The 25510-nt window shown below is 35.1% G+C and overlaps 1 protein-coding gene across 1 annotated transcript in view; it reads right to left on the bottom strand.

The window, feature by feature from the left end:
* The window catches only part of Arl13b (ADP ribosylation factor like GTPase 13B), a 73373-nt gene extending 52285 nt beyond the window's left edge, over positions 1-21088 (bottom strand). The window contains exons 1-2 of the mRNA XM_010602900.3: positions 20714-21088; positions 1787-1857 (exon numbers count right to left, since the gene is read on the bottom strand). Of these exons, the coding sequence (XP_010601202.1) occupies positions 1787-1857; positions 20714-20772 (130 nt within the window). The 5' untranslated portion in view covers positions 20773-21088. The remainder of the gene's footprint in view (positions 1-1786; positions 1858-20713) is intronic.
* Between the last annotated feature and the right edge of the window lie 4422 nt (positions 21089-25510).

The raw sequence follows: 25510 nt of genomic DNA, 5'->3' as shown, positions 1-25510 counted from the left end.
AGATATATCTCCAAAGAAACAATTGGACACCAAAATGATTAAAACAGCCCTAACAGATTTATTGTCTGGAAAGGTAGAGGGATAAAGAAAAAAATGCAACTAAGTTGTAGGTATAAGTAAGAGCAGGACAAAAACAGGAAAGAGCCAATTTTAGTGGGTGAAGTGGTAATAGTTAGAGGCAGACTTTATAGAGAAGTCTATATGACAAAAATAAATCTTTACAGATACATAGATATTCTCCCTAGTAAGACAAGTGGGAACAACAAAAACAAAGATGTGAGAAGGATTAATTTGGTACACTACAAATACATCTTTTAAAAAATTAGTAAAATCTTAAAAAAAATGAAAGGCAAGTAGTCTATCAATGGAGTACGCTGGACAGTAAATATAAGACAACAAACAAAAATGGAGCAGAGGAGAGGTAAAAGTTGAAGCCAGCTATGACTTTTAGTTTATTGTGTGAGCTTTTTCTAGAATCAAAGAAAGGATATAGTGGATAAAAGGGGCTAACAGAATGAGAATGTTCTAAGTACACACAACAAATTAGATGGTCTGATTAGCATATTCTAAAGTACATGATTTGTTGCATGCAAGATTTTGAAAGCAAGGAAGAAGGAAAGAAGTTCAGATGAGGCGTTATAGCCTGCAGGTCAAACGTACCTTGCTACTAGTTTTTGTGTGGCCCAAAAGCTAAGAATATGTTTTACATTTTTAAGTCACTGAAAATGTTTCCTCACACATAAAAATTACATTCAATTCAAATTCAGTATCCATAAGTGAACTATCTTTGAAATATGGCCAGTCTCATCTGTTTATACATTATTATGGCTGCTTTCATATTACATTGTCAGATTTGTATAGTTCAGAAAGAAACTGATTCCCTAGCCTAAAATATTCATTGTCTCTTTACAGAAAAATTTTGCTGACCCCTGGCTTAGATAATGATAGTGGCTATCATTGCAAGGATATACTTTACCTGGAATATAGCAAGGATGTACCAAAGATTTTAAAAGACTCATTATACAATATTATGTAGTTTATATTTACTGTCACATCGAATTTGTGGTTAGTGTTTTCCTGACACTTAATTTTGTAAGGTATTAGTACCTTACACTCTATTTGACATACAAGCTATCTTCTCACAGTCATTGGTTTTCAGAAACAAATACATTAAAGATTTCACCCAGTTCGTATGTGTAAGATTCCCCACTGATGGTATACTGTTAGTGCCCAAAAGGCTCACTATCCTAGACACTGCTATATTGTATAAAAGAGCATTAAATTAACACTAACCAACTAAATATTTCAGTGAGATTTAATATATATGATACAAAGCTAATGACATAAAGACTTATCTTTAATATACCTGTACAAAATTACATATATTTTAAATAACATCGAGAGACATTATGCTAGCTATGTCTCCATTTCATGTAGGAGTAGACATATGACTAAATTCTGGTCAATAAAATACAAGTATAAGACTTGTATCCTTAAAGGAAAGGGTATATTATTTTTTTCTTCCTATTATATAGAACACAGTTATAATCCCTTCTAAATAATCAAAGACCTCAAGGACACTCTGCATCTATTCAAACATGATCATAGCTGTTAACACGAAGCCTGAGCTTATTCATATTGGTCACAGGTATATTAAGAATGTAAGATAATGAAGTACATATTACCTGTGCCAATTAATATGTACTAAAACAATTTAACATAGATAAGTATATAATTCAGAAAAATTTAATACAGTTCAGAAAACATAAAAAGATTTTTAGCTTACCTCCTTTGATTCCCTTTGCGGTTGCCGTTTTACCAGCATTATCAAGTCCCACCATCACAAGAGTCACCTTTCTTAAAAAAACAAAAAAATCAAAAATCACTTTCTTTGTTAATCTGGCATAGTTAAAAAAACTCATTCACTGAAGCAACACTCAAAGAGAACAATCTCTTGGATGTTATGAGGTACAATGACAAAATACAGATTCAAAAGCAAAATGTATGAAAAATATCTTTACAATGTTATTCTTTTGTTCTCTAAACAAATAAAGCAAAATTGTGCAACAGATTTAATCTAAGGGGCAGTGAAGAATAAAAGAAGGAAAACAGAAAGGAAGTCAGGGATAAGAAATGTAGCCCTGAGTTATTTATCATGGATAAAGACTTGATGTTTTTGATAATCTAGTTCTAGGGATTATCACAAATCTATTTATCTTATAAAAGTACACAAGAGCTGGGGATTTAGTTCAGTGGTTCCACTGCCTGTCTTGCAAGTGCAAGGGCCAGAGTTTGATCCCCAGTAGCAAAAAAAAAAAAAAAAAAAAAAAAAAAAAAAAGTGTACAAGAAAAGAATTTTTGCTATGTCCTAGGTTCAACTGTTTTTAGACATTCAACACCTTATTAAATATGAATCTTAAATATAATATAGCACTATTTCTAATGTAAGTACTAACATAATTTAAAAGAACCTTCTTACACTTATAAAGTTTAAAATATTTCTGGTGATATTATTTAGCTAAACTTCTTACAGCAAAACAAAAATCAAGTTTAATTTTATATCTGAAGCATAAGCCCAATAATTAATTTGCCAAAGTTTATACCACTAATCAATTACAGATTCAGAATCAGAATCTGAAGCAACCAATTCCTAGGAACTACTTAAACCAGGGGAAGGAATAAAGGAATAAATCAATAACAATACTCCTATTAATTTGGTGATTCAGTCCTTATTGATTCAGTTCCAGGCTGAGCCTTTGCACATGAAAAAGGTCCATTACCACCATGGATTTGGGAATGAGAGAGAAAGCCATGAGAGACCATAACTGCCATGTTGAGATCACAAAGAAAACTGGACATGATGGTGCAGCACACCTGTAATCTCAGCACTCAGGAGACTGAGGCAGGAGGACAGATGCAAGTTCAAGGCTGGCTACATAGCATAGCAAAGCCGGTCTCAAAAACTTAGAAAAAAATGACAAGAAAGGCCAACAATACTATACAGTACAGTGTAAGTATATTTATTCTTCATTGACAATAATGCCAAAGAAGATTAAAAACAAGTCAGATAGCGGTAAAAAGTGTTCTTCAATTTTTCTAGGCCTGGCTTTCTTGAACACGGTCTTTTTCTTTTTCTCTTGAATTCCATATACATTAAGAGAGTCCATATAAAAAAGAAAGGACAGCAGTCGAGGTGCAAGGCAGTCCAGGAAGTGGTCACAAGTTGAGGAAGAAACTTAGCCTTGTTAAAGCCAAACTGGTCATTTATTAAATAGTCACTGACCAATTTCTCTACGTCACATATCAGTGTTAAGGTACTTAAGATGCTCTGGCTGATTAAAGCACAGACTTCCACCACAAAACAAAACAAGAATAAACATAAAGAAACTTTCTTACTATGTTTGATTCAGTCTAAGAATAAGGTAAATCACAATAAGCACCACTCTCCGCCCCATCCCTAACCAGCTGGTGATGATACCAGTGAAAAGAGAGTCACAGTAGGTTTGTGAATCTATAGAGATGAGGTAATATGTAAAGTCCAGTTTCCTCTAACTATGTGAAAATTTTATCTGCATTTTCAAACCTACAAAACATGAATTTACTTTGTAAGGAAGCTATTAGATATTTAGAATCTAATTTTATTATTTTGTTTAAATAATTCATAATTATGAATTGAATAAACAGGCTAACAAATACGACAGCATAAGATTTAAATACAAAATGATTTCCTGAACAAAGTATAATAAATGATTATATAGAGAAGATGAATAATGGAGCATTTTAAATACAAGTTTCAGGTAATTCAAATTATTAGAAGCAGTGAATTACTCTAAAACAATCTTAATATTAAATCTATCTGAATTATTCTGTACTTATTCATAATACATTTCAAGGTCTGCAGTGCTTTAAACATCACCATGATCCCAAACAATTACTTCTGGAGAACATATCCATGTTTTTTGCTTATGTTGCAACATTTATCCTAAAAATAGTTATCACTGATTCTACAGCAGCAAACAAAAAGCTACAGTTCTTGGCCCTCATAAGTCTTAGAATGTAGCAAAACAAAACACAGAATTAGAGAGATAATTTCAGTAATGTGGGATAGCTGTTCAAAGGGGAAGCATCTGCAGCCATCCATGGGAAGAAAGCAGATGACAGTCTATTCTAGAAGCCCAAGATCATAGCACAAATATACATCTGCTACATCAGCAGATCTAGGAAAACATCATGAAACTTTTTTCACATACTTTGTTTTCTGAAAGGAAAATGGCCCCTATTCATTATTATATAGGTGACATATTTTCTTGTCAATGTTTCACTTTAAGAACTTACATATATAGCACATTTTAACATTGCTTTTATTTTAGTTTGTTTGTTTTACTATATTTTCGTTTGTTTTTGTGATGCTACGCATCAAACTCACGGGCCCATACGTGCTGAGCCAATGCTCTACCTACTTAGCTACACCTCAGCCCTTAGCACGGCTTTTAATGCTACCAAATACATTATTTTTTATCTAAAGAGCTTGCCTCTTGCCTTTTCTTTTTTCTTTTTTTTTTTTTCTTTTTTGAGACAGGGTCTCACTATGTAGTTGAGACTGACCTGGAACTCACTATGTAGCCCAGGCTGCTCTTGAACTCTCAGCAATATTCCTGCCTCAGCCTCCGAGTGCTGGGATTACAGGCATGCACCACCACGCCTGGCGAGCTTGCCTTTTTAAATAAACTATTAAGTTCACACAAAGCAAAAAGCACTTCAATGATGAAAATCACTTTGGAAAATTATAATCATGCTGAGACTGAAAAGAAATGTCTCTCTGGATTTCTATTTGTACTTCGACTACTCTCCAACTAGTGAATTTTTGGGCTGGGGATTTAGCTTAGTGGTGCCACCGCCTGACTCGCAAAGGCAGGACCCAGAGTTCGATCCCCCGTACCAAAAAATAAAAATAAAAATAAAAAAGAACTAGTTAATTTTTAAGATTATGTTAAAAACTTGGAAAAAAGCTTTAATTAAATATGTGAGGTAATTAAAGCCTCACTGAATAATCCATAACAATAGCAACACAAATAAAAATCACAGCATGAATTATTACAATGCCTGTTAGCAAACCATTATATTTATATTTGGAAAACAAAATGAGTTTGAAAAGTTAATATTTACCTAAAGCTCAAAAGTCTATGCAACTTTTAAAGCAATAAAGAACTGCAACCTATTTAACACATGTAAAATGAACATGCTGCTATAGCTTTTAAAAATAGCTATTATAGCTTTTTAAATTATCAGCAGGTATATATAGTATGGCTGTGTTGCTATATAACAATAAATGAAAAACTATCTTCTAATCTTATGATTAGTGATCAATTATATTAGCTTCTCAAATTGAAAAGGATAATGTGCAGTGTTCTTAGGTTTTCACCATCAGAAAAAAAAGCAATAAGTAACATAAAAGGGATTGTGGCATTCTCTCATATACAACCACAAACCTGGTCTTAGAGAGAGCTGGGTTCTATTTCCAGATTTACTATTTCCAATAAAATCCACCATTTAGTAATTTGTTCAGACAATAATTCCATAAAAGCACATTAGGCATTATGGACACAAAAATGCCTCAGACATAATTCCTATCTCAGAGTGCTCATCAAGAACAACTAAAACACAAATATTAATATATTGTGCTAAGTGTTGATATGTTTATGTAAGATGATAAAGAAATACAGAGCAAGGGGCTTCATCTAGCCCAGGGTAGGCAAAGATAGGAGGATGAAGATGAAGGATGCTATATGAGAAGATACCCTAAACCCAGGAGTTAAGAGCACATCTCAGTATAACATCCTTAAATGAAAGAGAACACAGAACAACTGAATACAACTATTCATTGAGGGGACTTGACACACACTTGTACCTAAGAAACCAGTACTTTCAAGCAGTTAAACAATGAGATATTGCAGAAGTTAGAAATGCTAATCTCACTCTTACTGTTACAGTTGTCCTTAAGTCCTTGATTACATACCAAGGGCTCTGTGATGGAAAAGGTTCTTAGTATTGTAAGATTTACAGTATATTTGTTTTAGTAATAAGTAACGTAAAAGGCACTGTGACGTTCTCTTATATACAGTTACAAACCTGGTTTTAGGAAGATCTGGATTCAAGTACCAGATTTGCTATTTCCAAACTATGTAACCTTGGACACATCACTTCTCAAAATTTCATAAGCAAAATAGGATAATATTCATTCCAAACAGATGTGATGAAAATTAAATTAGACAAGGAAAAAAATGTGCAAAATGCAAAGGAAGACAGCAAGTACTCTACCAATAGCTATTCTTATCACAACATAAAGTTCAAGACAGAATCCACAAGATAAAACCAGAGGTTTGGGCTGGAAGCAGATTATGAAAGAGGATTAAGAGTGCTGTTTTGGACGGGTTTGGAAGGGGTGCTGAAGTCTGAAACTGGAAGAGAGATCTGGACCAGATTTATGAGTCATAGGTGGCAGTTAAAACCATTAGAACAGATGAAGTGTCCCAGAGAATGCATAGAAGGAAGAGCCAGGGGACAGGGAAAATGGAATCCAGGAACTTTTAAAGAAATCCCAGGTACCAAAAAAAATAAAAAAAAGAAATACTAGGAAATGGCATCACTGGGAACAGCTTCCAAAATGGGTTGAATTTATATCCTATGATGCTTTAGTTAAAGCTACTTTACTCACTCACTCATTTAGCCTCACATTGCCTCTGCAACTAGAGCACATAAAAGTTACTCAAGGTTTCAATATTGATGATTGGGGACATAGTTCAGGGCAAAGGCCTTGGGTTTAATCCTCAGCACTAAAAAAAAAAAAGAAAAAGAATACAAGACACAAAAAAAGAAAGAGTGAGAGACAGAGAGGTAAAAGAAGGAAAGAAGTTAGTCCACAGCAATTTCTATGAGATGCTTCAATATATTAAAAATACAAAAAAGGTATTGTTAATTATAATAATAATATTGTACTATTATTTTATAGAACTTAGGCATTTTGTTTATCCTAAAATGTACTTGTATTTAGCTGGGCATGGTAGCATACGCCTGTAATCCCAGCACGTGGGAAGCTGAGGCAGAAGGATTGCTGTGACTTCAAGACCAGTCTGGGATACATAGTGAGTTCCAGGTCAGTCTCCACTACATAGTGAGACCCTGTCTCAAAAAACAAAATAAAACAAAACAAAAAAACCCAAACAAACAAAAAATGTACTTGTATTTAAATACACATAGCAAATCAGGTAGACAGGTAGCATGGCTCATTTCCTATGGATATTTTATAATATTTCTAAGAGCCACCATTAGCCATTACCTAGTAATGAATACATTGACTGCACTATGAATTGCAGATTGATGACAAAACCTATCATTATGTTTATAAAAATGTAACCATGGCATTTTTCTTCCTGAAAATACAGGATCGAGATAGAAGTGGTGGTGTGAGCCTGTAAGATTTTTAGGAGGCTGAGGCAAAAGGATCACAAGTAAGAGCCCTGGATGAGTCACTTAGCAAGATCCTGTCTCAAAATAAAAAAAAAAAAAAAAAAAAAAAAAAAATTTTAAAAAGGACTGGAGATGTAGCTCAGTGCAAAGGCCTTGGGTTTAATCCTTAGCACCAAAAAGAAAAGAAAAGAAAGCAAGAAAAGACAGGAAAACAAAAAAAAGAAGGGAGGGAAGGAGGCAAGGAGTGGGGGGGGAGAAGTAGGGAGGGAGGGCAGGAAGGCAGCCAGCCCAAACTCAGCGGCTTGTTCTTCTGTCAGTCTCTCCTACATATGTTCAAAGTCCAGAACTATCCACCTCCTTCACAACCATCCCATGTAACTTTTCATACAGACCCTTCTACCAGAACTTGTCTTAACCCATTCTTTGTCACCAGTATTAAATATGCTGGGCACAGTGGGCATTTTCAAAAACATAAATATTGTCCAATCTCTAAATTGCTGAATAAATACTAAGTGAAAGTAAAATATATAATTTTGAATTGAGAAATGCTGTGATGAATTGTAATATTAACATATAAATTTTCACACCAACACTACCTCTCAATATGAGAATTAACAAAATTTTATGTTGTATCAAATTAGCTGAAGTTTTCCGAAAAGCCTACATGCTCACGGATTCAGGTAATAATCAACACACTGATTTTTAAAACAGAAATAACTCTTAGGAAAAATATTAAACTTAGGAATTCAGAGGCTCAGAAGTCTGTTTTATATTATTTTAGCAATTTGCCTCAATGAGTGAGGAATTAGGTACTTCAGGAGCTAATGTCAACACAGTGGCTAACAAAACCAAATTTGAGTACATGAGGCTGTATTCTCTTAGGACCCCTTTTGATATAATAGATATGCAAGTTTATATATCAGAAATATAAGCAGTATAATATTGGAGAACATTATAGTAATGAGCAAAGTTTGACACATGAAGACTCTATTACCTAAAATATTTAAAACTACATGGACCAAGTTCTAAATTATAAAATACACAGATATATAAATTCTAAAAGTAACATAAACACATATATGAACAGGGATCTAGAAATATTGATTTAAGATAAATGTATCAGAGAATTTAAAAAATGATAGGATAAACATTTTTAACAAAAGGTTTATGGTATGACTTTACTGTACAAGTATACTAATTTTTGATATTTTAACAACCCAGCATAATATTTCATGAAAATCACTAAATTAATTGATCAATAAGTAAAGAGACAACCAAACTTGAAGTTACAGCCTAGCTTTAAGCATTGATTAATTCAAATTCTCAGTGTCAGTTTTCACATACCTAAAATATAAGGGAGGGGGCAGGGTGTAAAGCTCAGAGGTAGGGCTTAGGCTTAGCATGTAGGAATCCCTGTGTTCAATATCAGCACCCCCAAAACTGTACCTAAATATGTGTGTGAAAGAAAAAAGGACTGAGGATGTAACTCCATGCTAACAGTGTATTCTCCTCATATATACACAGTATGAGAGAAGAATAGAAATGTCTCTACCCTAAAATTCTACATGCTTAGTACATATAAAGAAGCACTAGAGGAATAAAAAGAAGTTTAACACATTCCTTGTTACAACCACATACAGGACCTCAGATAATCCTTCCTAATCTGCATGTTTAGCTTCATTAGGAAACTAAGACCTCAGCAACTTCTGTAAGTGGTCTAGATTTCGTTGTATTTATTTAGACCAAAAAATTATGGTATTAAGGAGCTATTCCAGGGCTGGAGATTTAGCTCAGTGGTTCTGGCACCTGCCTTGCAAGCACAAGGACCCAAATTCTTTCCGTGGTACCAAAAAAAAAAAAAAAGAGCTATTCCCCAAGTTTTTTAAAAAAAATCATAGTAGTGATGATATATATATGAATGCTTTATTAGCCACCACATTGATGTACAAAAAGCACTGATCTACAGTGCTTAGTGTGACATTTCAGTCCTTTAGATGCGGTCACAGTAAACAATAATTTCCTGACAAATTGGGAAAACAAAAAACTTTGACAGAATCATGATACTGAAAAACATATATGGACAAGAAAATAGTTTGAAATAGTGCTTACTGCTGAATGGGATGTTGGGAGATAAACAAGAGTTTAGGAAGCTTCAAGGAATTTTTTTACCTATTTTTCAAAAATAAATTTCAAGGGCTAGGAATATAGCTCAGTGGTAAAATCTGAGTTTTAACTTCTACTATCATCCAAAAACTTCAATTAAAATAAATTAGTACATAAAATTGAAATAGTGATACAAAAGGTTAGTATCTGTAAAATGTGGGTGACAAGAATATCGGTACTTATTTTTTAAAAATAATTATAAAAATATTTTATTACTTTATATAATAAGTCTTACTGCCAGAATGATTTCATTTAATTTAGTTTAATTTTTTCCTCTGAAGTGGGCCGTTCCTGAAATCAAGCTCTTAAAAAACATAGGATGATTTCTTCCAACTTGGGTAAATTACACCTTCTTCTAGATTTTTCTGATTTTTGATTCTCACTAAATATCTTGTAAATGACCTTTTATTCCTGCATATTCTACTATTATATTTTATATGTTATTTCGTCACCTACATGCTACTTGATATAAAATCATGTGTATAGATAATAATACATACTGTAAGGGTGAGGATATGCTACAGGGTACAGGTATCGCTTGACAGACCTTGTGATCTGTTCCCAGAATGAAGGCTGCATCCTATACACAAATTGCAATAAAGATTTAAAGGTTAAAAATTAACATATAAAAGTAATTTTGAAAAAGTATAGATGAACATAATCTTGGAATGTTGACAAAATTTCTAAAATTGCACTCAAAGAATGATATTTTAGAATAAAAAAGTAAATGTTTGTACCTTAAAAATCACCCCAAAAATAATAACAAATGAACAGACAATATATGCATGATATACTACAAAGAAGTGGTTATTACTAGAAACACTTAAAAATCTTTCAAAAATTCAATTAAAAATGTAACTATCAGTGGGAAATCACTGTAGGAATTGGATAAAAATATGGTCTTTCTGAAGAGCAATGGCAATATATTTTATATTGTTTATTGGTTCATTTTATGTATACAATACATTTACACTTATCATTGGGGTCTTGTATCTTAACTTGATGTATCTTTGTTCTTATATTTTCCCCATTCCCCTGCCATCCCTTCACCACCTCTACCCTTTGCTATTTACAGACTTTGTTTCCATTTTTTCCTTTTCTTATATATTTTCTTTTCCTTTATTTCCTTTCCCCTACCCATCCCACTTCCCCTACTCCTTTAGACATTTTCTTCCTATTTCACATTATCAATTATACATTTTAATCCTTATTTACACTTTTAGTTTTTCACACCAAACTGTTCGGTATTTATATGTATGTCCTATTTATTTCACTAAAGAGTATGGCCTCAATGTGCATCCACTTAGCTATAAATGTCTCTAGTTTTTCATTCTTTATGGCTAAGCAGTACTCCATTTGTATTTTCTTTTAAAAATCTGCATGTTCTTTATCCAGTCTCCAATTGATGTGAAACTGGGCTGTTTCCAAGTTTTAGCTATTATTATAAATTGTGCCACTATAAATGGTGCACATATATCACTGTGGTATGATTCTTTTAATTCTTTTGGGAAGATACCCAGCTGGGTCAAATGGGACCTCTAAAATAGTTCTTTGAGATATCTCCATATAGACTTCCCCACTGGTTGCACAAGTCTGCACTCCCACTCACAATGGAGAAGCGTTCCTTTCTCCTCACAACTAGGCCAGCATTTTTTATTGGTTGATTTCATGATAGCAGCCTCAAAAATCAATAGCCTTTTTATACACAAATAACAGACTCACTGAGAAAGAAATCAGGGAAACAATTCCTTTCACAATAACATCCAAAAAAATGAAATACACCAAGAATCAATCTAACAAAGGAAGCAAAAGACCTCTATGTTGAGAACTAAAGCACTCTGAAAAAAGGGATTGAAGAGGATATAAGAAAATGAAAAGACATCCCCTGCTTCTGGGTAGAAAGAACCAATACAGTAGCTGGACATGGTGCACACCTGCAATCCCAGCACTTGGGAGGCTGAGGCAGGAGGATCACTGTGAGTTTGAGACCATCCTGGGCTACATAGTGAGTTCCAAGTCAGTCTCAACTACATAATGAGACCCTGTCTCAAACAAAACAAAACAAAAAACAAACAAAAACAGAAAGAACCAATATAATGAAAATGGCCATGCTTCCAAAACTGCTATAAAGATCAAATGCAATCCCAACTCAAATGCCAACAGTAGATTTCACAGAACTAGAGAAAACAATCCAAAAATTCATTTAGAACCAGAAGAGACTTAGAATAGCAAAAGCAATTCTAGGCAACAGGGACATGACAGGGACATCACAATCCCGAACTTGAAACTATACTACAAAGCCACTATACTAAAAACAGCATGTTACTGGCAAAGAAACAGACCTGAGGACCAGTGGAATAGATTCAAAGATGAAGAAACAACTCCAAACATACTCAGCACCTCATGTTTGACAAAGGAGCCAACCATCCTCACTGGAGGAAAGATAGCCTCTTTAATAAATGGTGTTGGAAAAACTGGATTACAACCTGCCAAAAATTAAAACTAGACCCCTATCTGTCAAAAATCCAGGTGAATTAAAGATATAAATATTAAAACAGAAACACTAAACTTGCTGGAAGATAAGTTAGGTAGAACTCTCATAGACATTGGCATAGGAAAAGGCTTTATGAACTAAACCTCTGTTGCACAGGAACTAGCACAAAGAGTCAACAATTGGGATCTCATAATATTTAAAAAGTTTCTTCACTACACAACAAACCATCAACAGAGCTACAATGTGGGGAAAAAATTTTTTTCAGCTGTTGCTCAGAAAAAGGACTACTATCTAGAATACATAAGAACTTAAAAAAAAAATCAGACTTCCTTTTGATCCCCGGTACCGAGGAAAAAAAACATTCCCAAAATATAAAGAGCCAGTCTAAAATGGACATCTGAAATGAACGGACATTTCTCAGACAAAGTAAAAGCAGCAAATAAACATATGAAAAAGTGTTCAACATCACTGGTCATTCAAGAGATGCAGATGAAAACAACAATGAGATTCTACCTCATCCCAGAAAGATTGGCAATATATATTATTAGAAGATAAATCTAGGGCAATTAAAATTTTAGAGTTTATTTGGGATTCACCAGTCATGTATGGGACAGCACCAAACCACAGCAATGCAATATTTCTGAAGGAGAAAATTTCCAGCTGACATTTCAATCCTGAGTTGGAGAAACTAAAAGAGAAGGGCATTCCAAATTGGAATGGGAGGATTAGGGAATTTAAGTACTCCAAATCTAGCTGATCACAGAAGAAAGGTGGCTTGAGATTGACAGATATTATCCCAAAGGCAATTAGGAAACATTGAAGATTTAAAATTAGTTGCTGTGAGGTAAAATGGTGAATGCCTGTATTTCTAGCTGTTTGGGAGACTGAAGCAGGATCACAAGTTCAAGGAGCTCAATGAGATCCTCTCTCAAGAAAAAAAAAAATTAGTTGCATATCGAAATAAAAGCAACCACTGAAAGCAGTGTAGAAAATTAATTGGAAAGAAACACTGGAAAGTCCATCTGCAAAAGAAATCTGTAACAGAAAGTACAGAACCAAATTAGAAAATAAATATAGGAAGATGGATATAGTAGAAGTTTAAGAGATACAGTAATTCTTCTTCTTGTGGTTTCAGTTACCTGCAGCATGTTAACTTTCCACTACTACAACAAAATACCAGAGGTAAATTATGAAAAGGATTATTTTGGCTCCCTGAAGATTCCCGGGCATGACTGATTGGCCCACTTTTGGCCTAGATGAAGCAATGTATTACAGTGGAAGCATATGGTGGAACAAAAGCACTTACAGGAGGGAAAGAAAAAGTTAAATTTTTAAAATTTACTAGAGTAAAAGACATATTGCCATTAATTCTGCTTACAGTACTCCACTCTTGCTTCCAACAGACTTATCCCGTCCTTTTTACTACTTTCTAAAGCAGTTTAGGAAGTCCTCTCTCATGAGTGCCTTTACATGGTGTGGCCAAAAATACAGTGAATGCTGCAGCCTAGGGCCATCCCACGGAAAGCCAGGCTCACAGAAATAGTGTGGTGTGTCCTCAACACCTTATTCACTGGATCTGGTCCCATATGACTTCCAGGTCTTCCTCAAAATCAAAATGACAGTGGAAAGTAAACATTTTTAATCCATTCATAGCAACAAAACAACCAGGCCCGTAGACACTCAAGAAAAAGGATTTCCAGAAGTGCTTCAGTAATGGCAAGAATGATGGAATAATTGTATTTAAAAGCAAAGGGGATTATTAAAGTGTATTAACAATGATGTCTTTTACTGTAATACATTTTTAAAAATTTAAATGCACACCATTTTTGTATCACATCTCCTCATAAGCCAGGAAGCAAGAGAAAAAAGAAGGTGCTGGGCTTACACAATCCTCTTTTACGGCACATCCCTGACAGGTCCTCCCTCTAGGCTTCACCTCCTAAAACTTCACCACCTCCCAGAAGTACCACTCTGGCACTGTTTAACACATGGACCCTTCAGAGACACTCAACCGAACCATAGCATACAGCCAACCAAACCCCAAAAATATTAAACAGGAAGTTCGAGAATGAATTCAAAAGTTTTTGTCCAGGGATGTATCTCAGTGGCACTGTGTCTGCCTGGCAAGCATAAGTTCCTGAGTTTGATCCCTGGTACAAGGGGTGCTGCGGGGGAAGGTGGGCACTCTGTCCCACTCTGACAAATCTAATATTTTATGCCACCCCATTCTGACCTGCCTGAGATGTGAACTTGATGCTAGCCATTTCATTGCAGTATATTGTTATAACTGGTTAATTGTTTTATTAGTTATAATTGTTAACATCTAATTGTGCCTTATTTATAAATTAAACCTTATCATTGGTAGTGTGTATAGAAAAAAAAGTATAGAGTCCAGTTTCAGGCATTCAATGGAACTTTTAGAGGTACCCCTCACAGACAAGAGATAACTACTGCATGAAACAGTAAAAAGAACTTGACAAGGTGGGAGAAAAAAAAATAGAAATGTCCGGAAGTACTCTCAACTTCTCACTTAAATAACAGAAAAGTAGAATAAATTGACTAATACAACATATAGGAAAACTAATAGAAACATGCAACATGGAAATGAAAGAGGAAATAAGAAGCTCAATTCTGGACATGTTGAAATGGAGTATTCTGTGGCAAATAGGTACATAAATCTTGATGTGGTAGATCCATCTTTTTATTGAGGACATGTTCTGACAGGTAAAATGCTAATATGAGATTGGTCACACAGAAGAAGAGAACTGAAAAGAGAGCTGAACACAGAACACAGGTGAAAACTTAGGAGACATATGAAGAATGGCAAAATGACAAAGAGGGACAGAAAAGGAAGCAGGCAGCAAAGAAAACAAATTCAAGAAAAAAATTAGAGAATTTGAAGAAAGTGGTCTTAAGCATCAAATGATGCTAAAAGGTCATATAAGGAAGAGTGAGAAGAATCTGTATGATTTATAAACCAGGCAGCATCTGGAGTTATAAACAATTTCACAAATAAGAGCAGAAGTCTTCTACTACAAGCAGTTATAGAATGCATGACAGAGGAGAAACTTGAATCCACCACCAACTGGGAATTCTACTGTGAGTTGAAGAAGAAAGGTTGTAGCAGCTCCAGGAACAGTGAGTCGTTTAGTATGGTAAATGAAATAATGGCCTCCCAAAGATGTCCATACTCTAATCTCTAGAACATGTGCATAAATTTCCTTACATACTAGAGGGAATCAGGAACTTATTTCAGATCATCTAAGTGGGTCTAATATAATCACAAGGTTTCTTACAAAGAGGTAGGAGATCAGAGAGGAAAGGTGTTATGCCATTAAATTTAAAAAAGACAAAAGGGGCTGTGTTGGTTAATCTTTATTGTCAATTTCACTGGAGTAAGGGACTCGTGGAGAGGGAAAACACACACATACACACACATACACACACATACACACACACACACACACACACAAAGAAATGTGTGTGTTTTTTAAATGTTTCTGATTTGATTACCAGGAAAGCAAAATACCCATTTCTGCTTCCACTCATTGATGAGTTCATAGCTGAATGTGCTATTTAAAAAAAGAGCACAGTTGGAGGAAATATGCCAGGAAGGCAAGACCCAAGGGACTATATCTGGTCCCTGGCCCTTTCCTCTCCAGCTCTTCACCTGTTCTGTTTCCCAGATGTCAGGAGATGGGTAGTGATCCCCTACTACCATGATGTTCATGCCTTGGAGCAAAAGAACACGGGCTGAGACCTCTGAAATTACAAGCCAAAATAATCTTCTCCTCCTTTAGGTTGTGCCTATTGTGTACTTGTCCCAGCAGTGGAAAGCTGACCAATACAGGACCCACAGATATGAACGCAGTTAGCCTCTAGAAGCTAGAAAAGGCAAAGAAAAATAGATCATCCCCTTAGAACTTCCAGAAAATATACAATCCTACAGACTCGTTTTAGTTTTTTGACCTCAGAACTGTAAGATAATAAACTAGTACTGTTTTAAGTCACTCAGATTATAGTAATGTGTTATAGCAACAATGAGAAACTAAAGGAAGAATACAAGACAAGCTCTGAAGACTAAAGAGTATTGGTAGTAAAACTGAACAGCACATTTTCAGATAAAAGTTTATTTTTATATACCAAAAACTCTCCAGTTTCAGTTGTACATTGATATTTATACTTTAGGGTTAAATGAATGATAATAGTTGAAGCAAAGAAATGAAACATTGGAGCTGGGCGTGGTGGCACATGCCTGTAATCCCAGCACTCCAGAGGCTGAGGCAGGAGGATCACTGTGAGTTCGAGACCAGCCTGGGCTACACAGTGAGCTCCAAGTCAGTCTCAACTACATAGTGAGACCCTGTCTCAAAAAACAAAAACAAAAACAAAAAAAAAAACAAAAAAAAAGAAAGAAAAGAAAAAAGAAACACAGAGCACAAGCATAGGTGTATGACTGTAATCTCAGCACTCTGGGTGGCTGAAGCAGAATTACAAATTAGGATCTAACACGGGCAACTTAGTGACTTAATGAGAAACTGTCTTAAAAAAAAGTCTGAGGATATAGCTCAGTTCAAAGTCCCTGGATTCAATCCCCAGTACCACCAAAAAAAAAAAAAAAAAAAAAAAATCTTGCAAAGAAAAATGACCCTTCACCAAAATAGGAAAGAAAGATGGAGAAACTTTATTACTAATAAATATAAAACATGAACTGCAGAGAGTACATTACTTATCCCATACTTGTTTCCCAGATCAGAAGTTTTGTTTACTAAATGGCTACTTATATGCCAAGTATCAACTATTTACATTAATTTGCTCTCTCAAAATGCTGCAAGACAAATTATCAACACTTGATGAAGGGGAAAGGCATTAAAATTCCTAGGATTCAGAAGCCAAGATATTTGACTCAAATACTGCGCTGAGAAACCTGGCAGGTACCACTTTAAGCAAGTGTGAAGATTAGAATGACTCATACATAAAAAGGTACATGGGCATCAGCATCTATACTCCTGCACCTAATATACTGTGAAGAACACACAGCCTCTCTGCAGCCTTCCCATCGTGCAACAACTTAATCAAATCATAACAAAATAAAAGATATCAAACTGAGGGGTATTAAAAAAATCTGATCAATACTATTCAAAGACTCAAGATTATGAAATGTAAGTAAAAACTGAGAAATTGTTACAAACTGGAGAAGAGTAAAGAGACGGAAAATGTAGTGTGGAATCCTAGTCCACACCCTGGACAGGGAAAAAAAAAAAAAGAACATTAGTCAAAAACTAATGAACTTAGAGCCATGTATGGTGGTATACACCTGTAATCACATCATTCAGGAGACTGAGGCAGGAGGATCACTGTGAGTTCAAGACCAATCTAGACTACATAGTGAGTTCAAGGCCAGGCTGAACTATACATTAGATTCTTGTCTCAAAAAAACAAAACAAAATAAAAAACTAATGAACTTAGAATAATAAAGTCTTAAATTTTATTACCAAATAAAGTTTGGTAATGATATTGTAGCAAAGTTGTTTTTTTTGTTTGTTTGTTTGTTTTTTGTTTTTTTTTTTTAGTTTTGGTCATCCACTGTGTAGTCTTAAAAAAATTTTTTTAAACAACAAACAAGATTGCACTGCAGTGCTTCTACTGGAGCAACACATTTATCTGTTTGGTCCAGTATTATAGTTTACTCAAGACTAATTTACAAAGCTTAAAAGCCTAGGTTCAGGTTCTGACTTGTTAGCAACTGCAAGCATGGTTTGAATCTTAGCTGGATTCCTAATTGCCCAGCATCACAGGAAATTCACCTTGACCTAGGCTGGGCCTAACACTTGATCTTTGACTCTGGCCTTGTCTGTATCACACAAATCTAATCCCTTGGCCCAGTCTCTAGAATAATACACTCAATGAGAGAGCATGTAAGTGAGGATACCTTCAGTAAATACCAAGGTTATGAAACAGAGGAGTCAGCAAAGTAATCTTAGAACATATTCTGTATATTAATAATCATTATATTCTCATATTTGCAAGCACATCTTCGGAAAATATAAACAAAGAATACCAATATGCAATAGCATAGCCTAAAATTTTAAACAGTCAACAGAAAACAAAACATAATACATAATTTTTCTTTAAAAAGTGCAGAACACTGTATTTTTTTTAAATCAACTTATTCACTTCTCATTTATTCCAGCAAAATAAATGGAACGACTTGCTGTATTATTTACTGAAGGAGATTAGTGGAAATGGGTGAGTGAATTAGGTGTAATACTTAGCAAATATTTACTGTTATAACAAGGATATTTCAAAGATATGAGAAATCAAACTTATTTTCAAATCCTTTTACAGTTAATACTATCTAACACTGAGAGACGTTTACCTTTGTCCTTTATATTAAGAGCAGCAGATAAGTGATATGATGCAAGTTACATATAACTAACTATAAATGTTCTAGTGACCACTTTTTCAGAAGTAAAAAAGAAAAAAATTAATTTTCATGTTACATTTTATTTTACCCAATTTATGCATTTTTTTTTTTTTTTGAGATAGGGTCTCCCTATGAAGTTGAGACTGACCTGGAACTCACTATGTAGCCCAGGCTGGTCTTGAACTCACAGCGATCCTCCTGCCTCAGCCTTCTGAGTGTTGGGATTAAGGTGTGCGCCACCATGCCTGGTTTATAATCAACTTTTAAAGTGGGGCAAGGGATGCAGTTCTATGTCAGAGCACTTGCCTAGAGTGCATTCAATCCAGTATTGGAAGAAAGAAGAAGAAAAAAAAGACATATCTTTTGCATAATGAATCAAGATTTACTACACACTTTACAATATTTCAATTTGAACTAGTTGCATTCATATGTTTAGGAGTCTAATGAATAGTGTAGCAACAAGATGCAGCTTATTAAAAAAGAATATCAATTTGGAGTTGTAGGATTCAATTTTAATTCTACTTGCTAATAAAATTCAATTAGCTTGTCTCCTTGGAAATCAATACATTCTCCTTTCTTTTGAATTCTAAACAAATCTCAGTGACTAAAACTATAGTTGCTATGAGAAGTAAAAACTATGATGAATTAAGTTGAAAACTCCTTTGAATTATAAGTTCTGAGTGTTTTTAGTTAAAAAGGATATATGCTCTACTGCTCTCATAAACATCAAATGTATTTTTAAAAAGCAAACAGAGAAACATGAACGGGCATATATTAAGAATAATTTTGAGCCCCATAATCCCACCAGAATACAATTAAAATAGGCAAATCAAAATCTATACATCCGAAAACATCTTTGATTAAGTGTCAATAATATTATTTATAATTAAAATATGGAAATCCAGTTAAGAGTTAATACAGGGGAAAGAATTTTAAAGATCCCATTTTGGTAGTTTATTTTCTTCTTTGGTACTGGGGATAGAACTCAAGTCCTTACGCTTGGTAGACAGTCGCCAGAACCACTGAGCTAAATCCCCAACCCCGGTAGTTTATTTTCTAAACATTGACATGTATTTTCTTTATAATGTGTAAATACAGATTTTCAGATTCATTCTTTAAAGAATAGTTCATCTTTATAGTATTATATTTGAAATGTTAACGATTAAAAAATACTTTAGTATATTTTACCTTTAGCCTAACTAAAAAGATTTCTAGAAAGTCAACATTATTTACAAAGAATAACAAACTCTTTCTAGTTTAGTCCTCTCCATTTTAAAAGCAACATTTCCATTGACTCTTTCTTTACAAAGTGCGTGGTGTGCGTTATTTTCTTAAAAGAATACTGTACATTGGACTGGGGATGTAGCTCAGCAGTGCTGTACCTATCTGGCAAGCGCAAGGTCCTGAGTTTGATACCCGGTACCATAAAAACAAACAAACAAACAAAGAATGCACTAAAAGAATATTGAACAAAGTAACAGGCACTTTAACACCTTAGCACTGCAAAATTAGATGTTAATTAGTGGTGGACCTTTTCAATTAAAAGGTTTTACTGGAGTCCATCTGAAAACTGAAGCTGAACTATAGTTAGAAAAACACTACCCACCACTTATTCTCATTGAACTCAAACCTTCTGAGACGCAGATATTATCACTTCACATACATATGCAGAAAGTGAGGACCAGAACGATTGAGTCATATAATTATTAAGTCGTCGAGCTTAATTTCAAGCCTAAATCCTCAAGCGAAATAGTGTTTGTGCGTGTATATAACAGGAGAGGGGGGAGTGAGGGAAGAGGGGAATAGGATATATGAATATTAAGAAGAGTACAATCCATGCTTCGGTCTTTAAAAAAAATCACTACGAAACTTTTAGAAGAAAAATACACTCACTACAGTTTCTTATCACACAGAAACAACTTTTTAAGAAACTTAAACTCATTCAAATACAAGGTCGGCAACAACTGTTGATCAGAATTTAAGGGCAGACAGAAACTCCCATCCCTCCATCCCAGGACAGTCAAGCCGGGAAGGACAGAATCCGGTGAGGCCTAGTAGGGAGTCTTCCCGGAGCAGGGAAAAGAGGAGGGGCCCTGCCCGACCCACGGGAAGCAGCTCTGGCTCCCTCTTAGGACAGCGCCGGACAGGCGGCTCCAGCCTACCTGACAGGCTCCCGCCAGCGTTTGAACCAGCTGCAGCAATTGGCCATCAGACTGAACATCCCAGGTCGCTCCACCCGCCGCCTCCCATCCGAGCCCTAGCAGGGACCGGCGCGCCCAGCTTCCCCAGGCCGATCCCAGGAGCCCCAGCCTCTCCCAGACGACTAGAAGGCGGGTAGGCCCGGCGGACAAGCTGGGAGGAGGCAAGGAGATCGGTCCAATCACCACGCCCCGAGGAGTCCGCCCTTGAGAGAGGAACAGCTACCCTCCTCTCCCGGGGACAGCGCTGCCAAAGGCGCTGATTAAACCCGAGCCTGGTTAGCTCGTCTCTGCCAGAGAAAACCTTCGCATCGACGTGCTGACGTTCTCCTTGGCGCGGAAGACCCTCCCCCAAGCAACGCCCACATTGTACTTCTCCAATCATTGGTTGAAGACCTGCATTGGTGACCTCTGAGTGGCTAGAGAGGCCTGGCCCTCCACCCACTCCGAGAGGGGGAAAGGGAAAATAGGCGGGCTCTAGAAGAAGAAGGCGGAGTTCCGTGAAGATGGCTCTCGTAACTAGGCAACGGGAGCGTCCAGAGATTAAACCCAAGGATCCAGATAGATATCAATGGAGATTTAACCTTGTGTACCCATCCAAAATCTATTACTTTGGGAGGGTGCTAGTTTGGTCTATGTCCAACTAGACCTTAAGATCTCGGCAATTGTGCGTGGGTTTGTTTTGTTTGGGCAAGTAGGGTTGGGAATCCTCTAGGGTTCTTGCAGACTCAGGGTGTAGAACTACAGGGAAAAAAATGCACTCAGAGGATTATTAATAAGTAATCTCAACAGTTCAAAAGAGAGTAACGCTTTCATCTATAATTTGTATCCCTTTATGTTACATAAATTGAGAAATGTAATTATATGATATTTGCTGTAGGATAAAATTAAATTACAAAAGAAATGTATGTTTAAAAGCCCTGCAGGGAACAAAATGAAGGAAGTATTTTATGCTCAACATTGAAAGATAACCCCGTTTTTTCCCAGATTTTTAGATATGCAGATTGCTGAATGTTTGACTTCTGCAAGTTGGAGATTATCATTGGCTATTTTTATAATGTTTTATTCTTTTAAAGAGGTATATAATATCTGAATTTCTAGTACGTTCTTTGAGAGGAAAAAAAGACATGTGTGTGTCCATTCAGTTTGCACTTACATGTATACCTTTAAGTTCTGAAAATGAAAGAGACCACTGAATTCAAGGATAAATAGTGATTTAGGACAAATATTAATCTAGGTTTTACATTATTTTGTCCTTTACTAACTTACCTGATGAGCTTATGGTCTTCTGTACCTCTGAGCTTCGTCAATGAAAGTAGAATTAAAAATACCTATTTTGTAGAGTTACTAAGCTGATGAAAAGAGGAAAATACAACTTGAGCGCAATTTCTCATACGTAATAGCAGATTTAGAAAGTGGTATCACTTGTCTTATAAACATTTCTAGCATGCTAAAGCCTTGTATCCCTTGTCTCCATGGTGAGACGATAGAAGGGGAGGACAGGATAATTGCACCTGTAGTTAAGAGCTACATTGCCACTGTTTCTGCTGATTGTTTACAAATTTAAAAGCTTTATTGTTGATATTCACAATTGTAGTCATTTACTATTATTATCTGGCTTCAGTCATATCAAACTACTCAAAATGCTTTTTGGATATAACTTCTGCCTTACTTATTACCCACTCAGTTCATCTTTTCTTTGCATCTTTCATACATTCAATGAAGTTAACTCATCTAAAACTCTTGCCTTGATCTTTCACAATTTTATACTATTCAAGTTCCCTCTTATCTCCCTGGCCATTCTTCCTTTGGCTTATTATATGTGGTCTCTAAGATGGCCATATCACTCTGCTTTCCTTATTAAAAGACACATTCTCTTGGAGATTTCAATTACTACTTCTGCTCCTAAAGTATCTTACTATGTGAATATTTGTTGAGCATTTCTGGACCCATAATCAACACCATTTTTTCTAAAAACAGATCATAGGTTTCCAGTTTTGATAATGATAAGTTGGGTCTTAGTTTTTCAGGATCTTAAATGGTTTTATACTCATAAAGGTTGTCCATAATTTCTAGTTATATTTTCCTTATAACTACATGAAATAGTTATGCCCACTCTCTAAAATCAAGTATGCCATGTGACTTGCCTTGTCGAGTGAGATGTAGGTAGCATGTCCCTTTTTGAAGAAAGTATTTAAGAGCTGGTGTGCAATTCTCTCTGTTTTCTTTTCCCTTGCAATGATAGCTGTGGGAGCCTATGTTGATTTTAAGGAAATATAAAATCAGAGCAGCATGGAATATTGAACCAATGCATGGAAAACAGCTTCTTGGTAGTTGAAAGTTCATGCTGACATAAAAATAACTATAGAAGGATCCTATCTCAATCTGAAAGGCCATTTATGATGAGCTTATTTCCAACATCATATGAAATGGGGAAAAACTAGGAGCTTTTCCTCTAAACTCAGAAACAGGTCAAGAACGCTCACTATCACCATTCTGTTCAACATAGTTCTTAAAATATTAACCAGAGCAATGAACCAAGAGAAAGAAATAGAAGTGATACATATAGGAAAGGCAGAAGTCAAAGTATTATTATTTATAGTTGACCTGACCCTCTACTTATAAGACCCCAAAAATTCTACTCTAAAGACTCCTAGAACTAATAACCAAATTTAGCAATATAGCAGAATATAAAATAAATGCACAAAAATCCATAGTGTTCTTATACAGCAATAAAGAACTTGCTGTGAAAAAAAATTAGAAAAATAATACCATTCAAAGTAGCATAAAAAAACTAAAAATTTAGGAATTAACCTAACCAAGGAAGTGAAAAACTTCTACAACAAAAATTACATCACTCTGAAAAAGAAGATTGAAGAGGATGTCAGAAAAAGGGTAGATATCCCATGTTCCTTTATAGGAAAAGCTAATACAATCAAAATGACTATACTTTGAAGGCTGATATACAAATTTAAGGCGATCCCATTCAAAATATCAACAGTATTCTTCTCAAATCTAGATAAAATAATCCAAAAGTTTATATGGAACCTAAAGAGACACAGAATAGCAAAAGCAACTCTGGGTAACAATAACAAAGCAGAAAGCATCAAAAATCCAAGATTTGAAGTTATATTACAAAGCTACAGTTATTAAAAACAGCATGTTACTGGCACAAAAGCAGGTATGTGGATCAACGGAATAAAAATAGAGGAAGCAGAAAAAAAACCTGGGACATATTCACCTATTTTATCTTTTACAAAGGATGCTGGGAGAATGGGATACATGCAGAAGATTGAGACTAGGGCCATATATCCTACTGTGTACTGACCAAAACTCAAAATGGATCAAAGATCTAAAAGGTAGAACAGAAATAATCTGCTGAAGATCAAATAGGTACAATTTGTGAAGGCAAGGACTGTCGAAAGAACTCCAATGGCACAGGAATAATACCAAGAATCAACGCTTAGGATCATATCAAATTAAAAAGCTCTTAAACAGCAACAAATAAACCCCAAACACCAATAGAATATAGAGACAAACTACAGTATGGGAAAATATTTTTGCCAGCTATTTCTCAGAAAAAGGACTAGAGTCTAGAACATATTAAGAACTAAAAAAAAAAAAAAAAAATCTCTCCCAAAATAAAAGACTCATTAAAAAACAGGCTTTAAAATGAATAGATACATCTCAGAAGAAATAGAAATAGACAATAAATAAATGAAAAAAATTCAATATTCCTGCCCCATTGGAAAAATGCAAATTAAAATAATGCTGAGATACCATCTTACTTCAGAAAAAATGGTCATTATCAAGAAATCAAATAAAAACAAATGCTGACAAGGCTGCAAGGGCAGAGGAACACTTCTTCATTGTTGGTGGGAATGTAAACTACTACAACTACTGTGGCTCAGTATGGAGATTCCTCAAAAATATAAAAATAGAAATTCCATTTGACCTAGCTATTACTCTTGTGGATATCTTTCCAAAAAAGTTAAATAAGAGCCAGGGATGTAGCTCAGTGGCACTGCCCCTGCCTTGAAAGTTCAATCCTCAAGAACAACAAGATAGTAATAAAAATTAAAAAATCAAGTTACAGTGATATACACATACCTATGTTTACAGCAGCACATTTTATAATAGCTTAGAAACAGTCCAATGTCCATCAACAAATGAATGGGTAAGAAATTGTAGTGGTTATGTACAATGGAGCACTACTCTGCCATAAAGAAGGATAAACCAGTCATTTGTAGGAAAATGGATGCACCTTCAGAACATAATTTTCAGTGACATAGATCAGACAGACCATAAGCTTAAATATCACATAGTTTCTCTTATGAGAAAAGTGTCTTATGAGAAACATAAGTATATCTTATAAGGGTCTTATGAGACACTTAAAATATATAAAGAGCACAATAAAAGATAATAGGTCTGGGTGTGGTGATGCATGCCTATAATCCCAGCACTCTGGCAGCTGAGGCAGGAGGATCACTGTGTGAGTTCAAGACCAACCTGGGCTACACAGTGAGTTCCAGGTCAGTCTCAACTACATAGTAAGACCCTGTCTTAAAAAACAAACCAAAAAAAAAAAAAAGATAATAGGAAGTAGTAGATGTTTTCAAAGAGGAAGGTGAGCAAGAATTGAAGACTAGGGAGTGATGAGTGGAAATGGGATTAAGAAGAGAATTAAGATGTGTTAAGTATACGTATAAACTCCCACACAATAAATGTAATGATTACTTCTGGGGAAAATATACTAATAAA

The sequence above is a fragment of the Fukomys damarensis genome, unplaced genomic scaffold (assembly GCF_012274545.1).
Source record: "Fukomys damarensis isolate Sample0158 unplaced genomic scaffold, DMR_v1.0_HiC HiC_scaffold_24, whole genome shotgun sequence".
Lineage (NCBI taxonomy): Eukaryota > Metazoa > Chordata > Mammalia > Rodentia > Bathyergidae > Fukomys > Fukomys damarensis.
The sequence above is the reverse complement of the archived record's forward strand: the minus strand, read 5'-3'. Positions and strand labels throughout refer to the sequence as shown.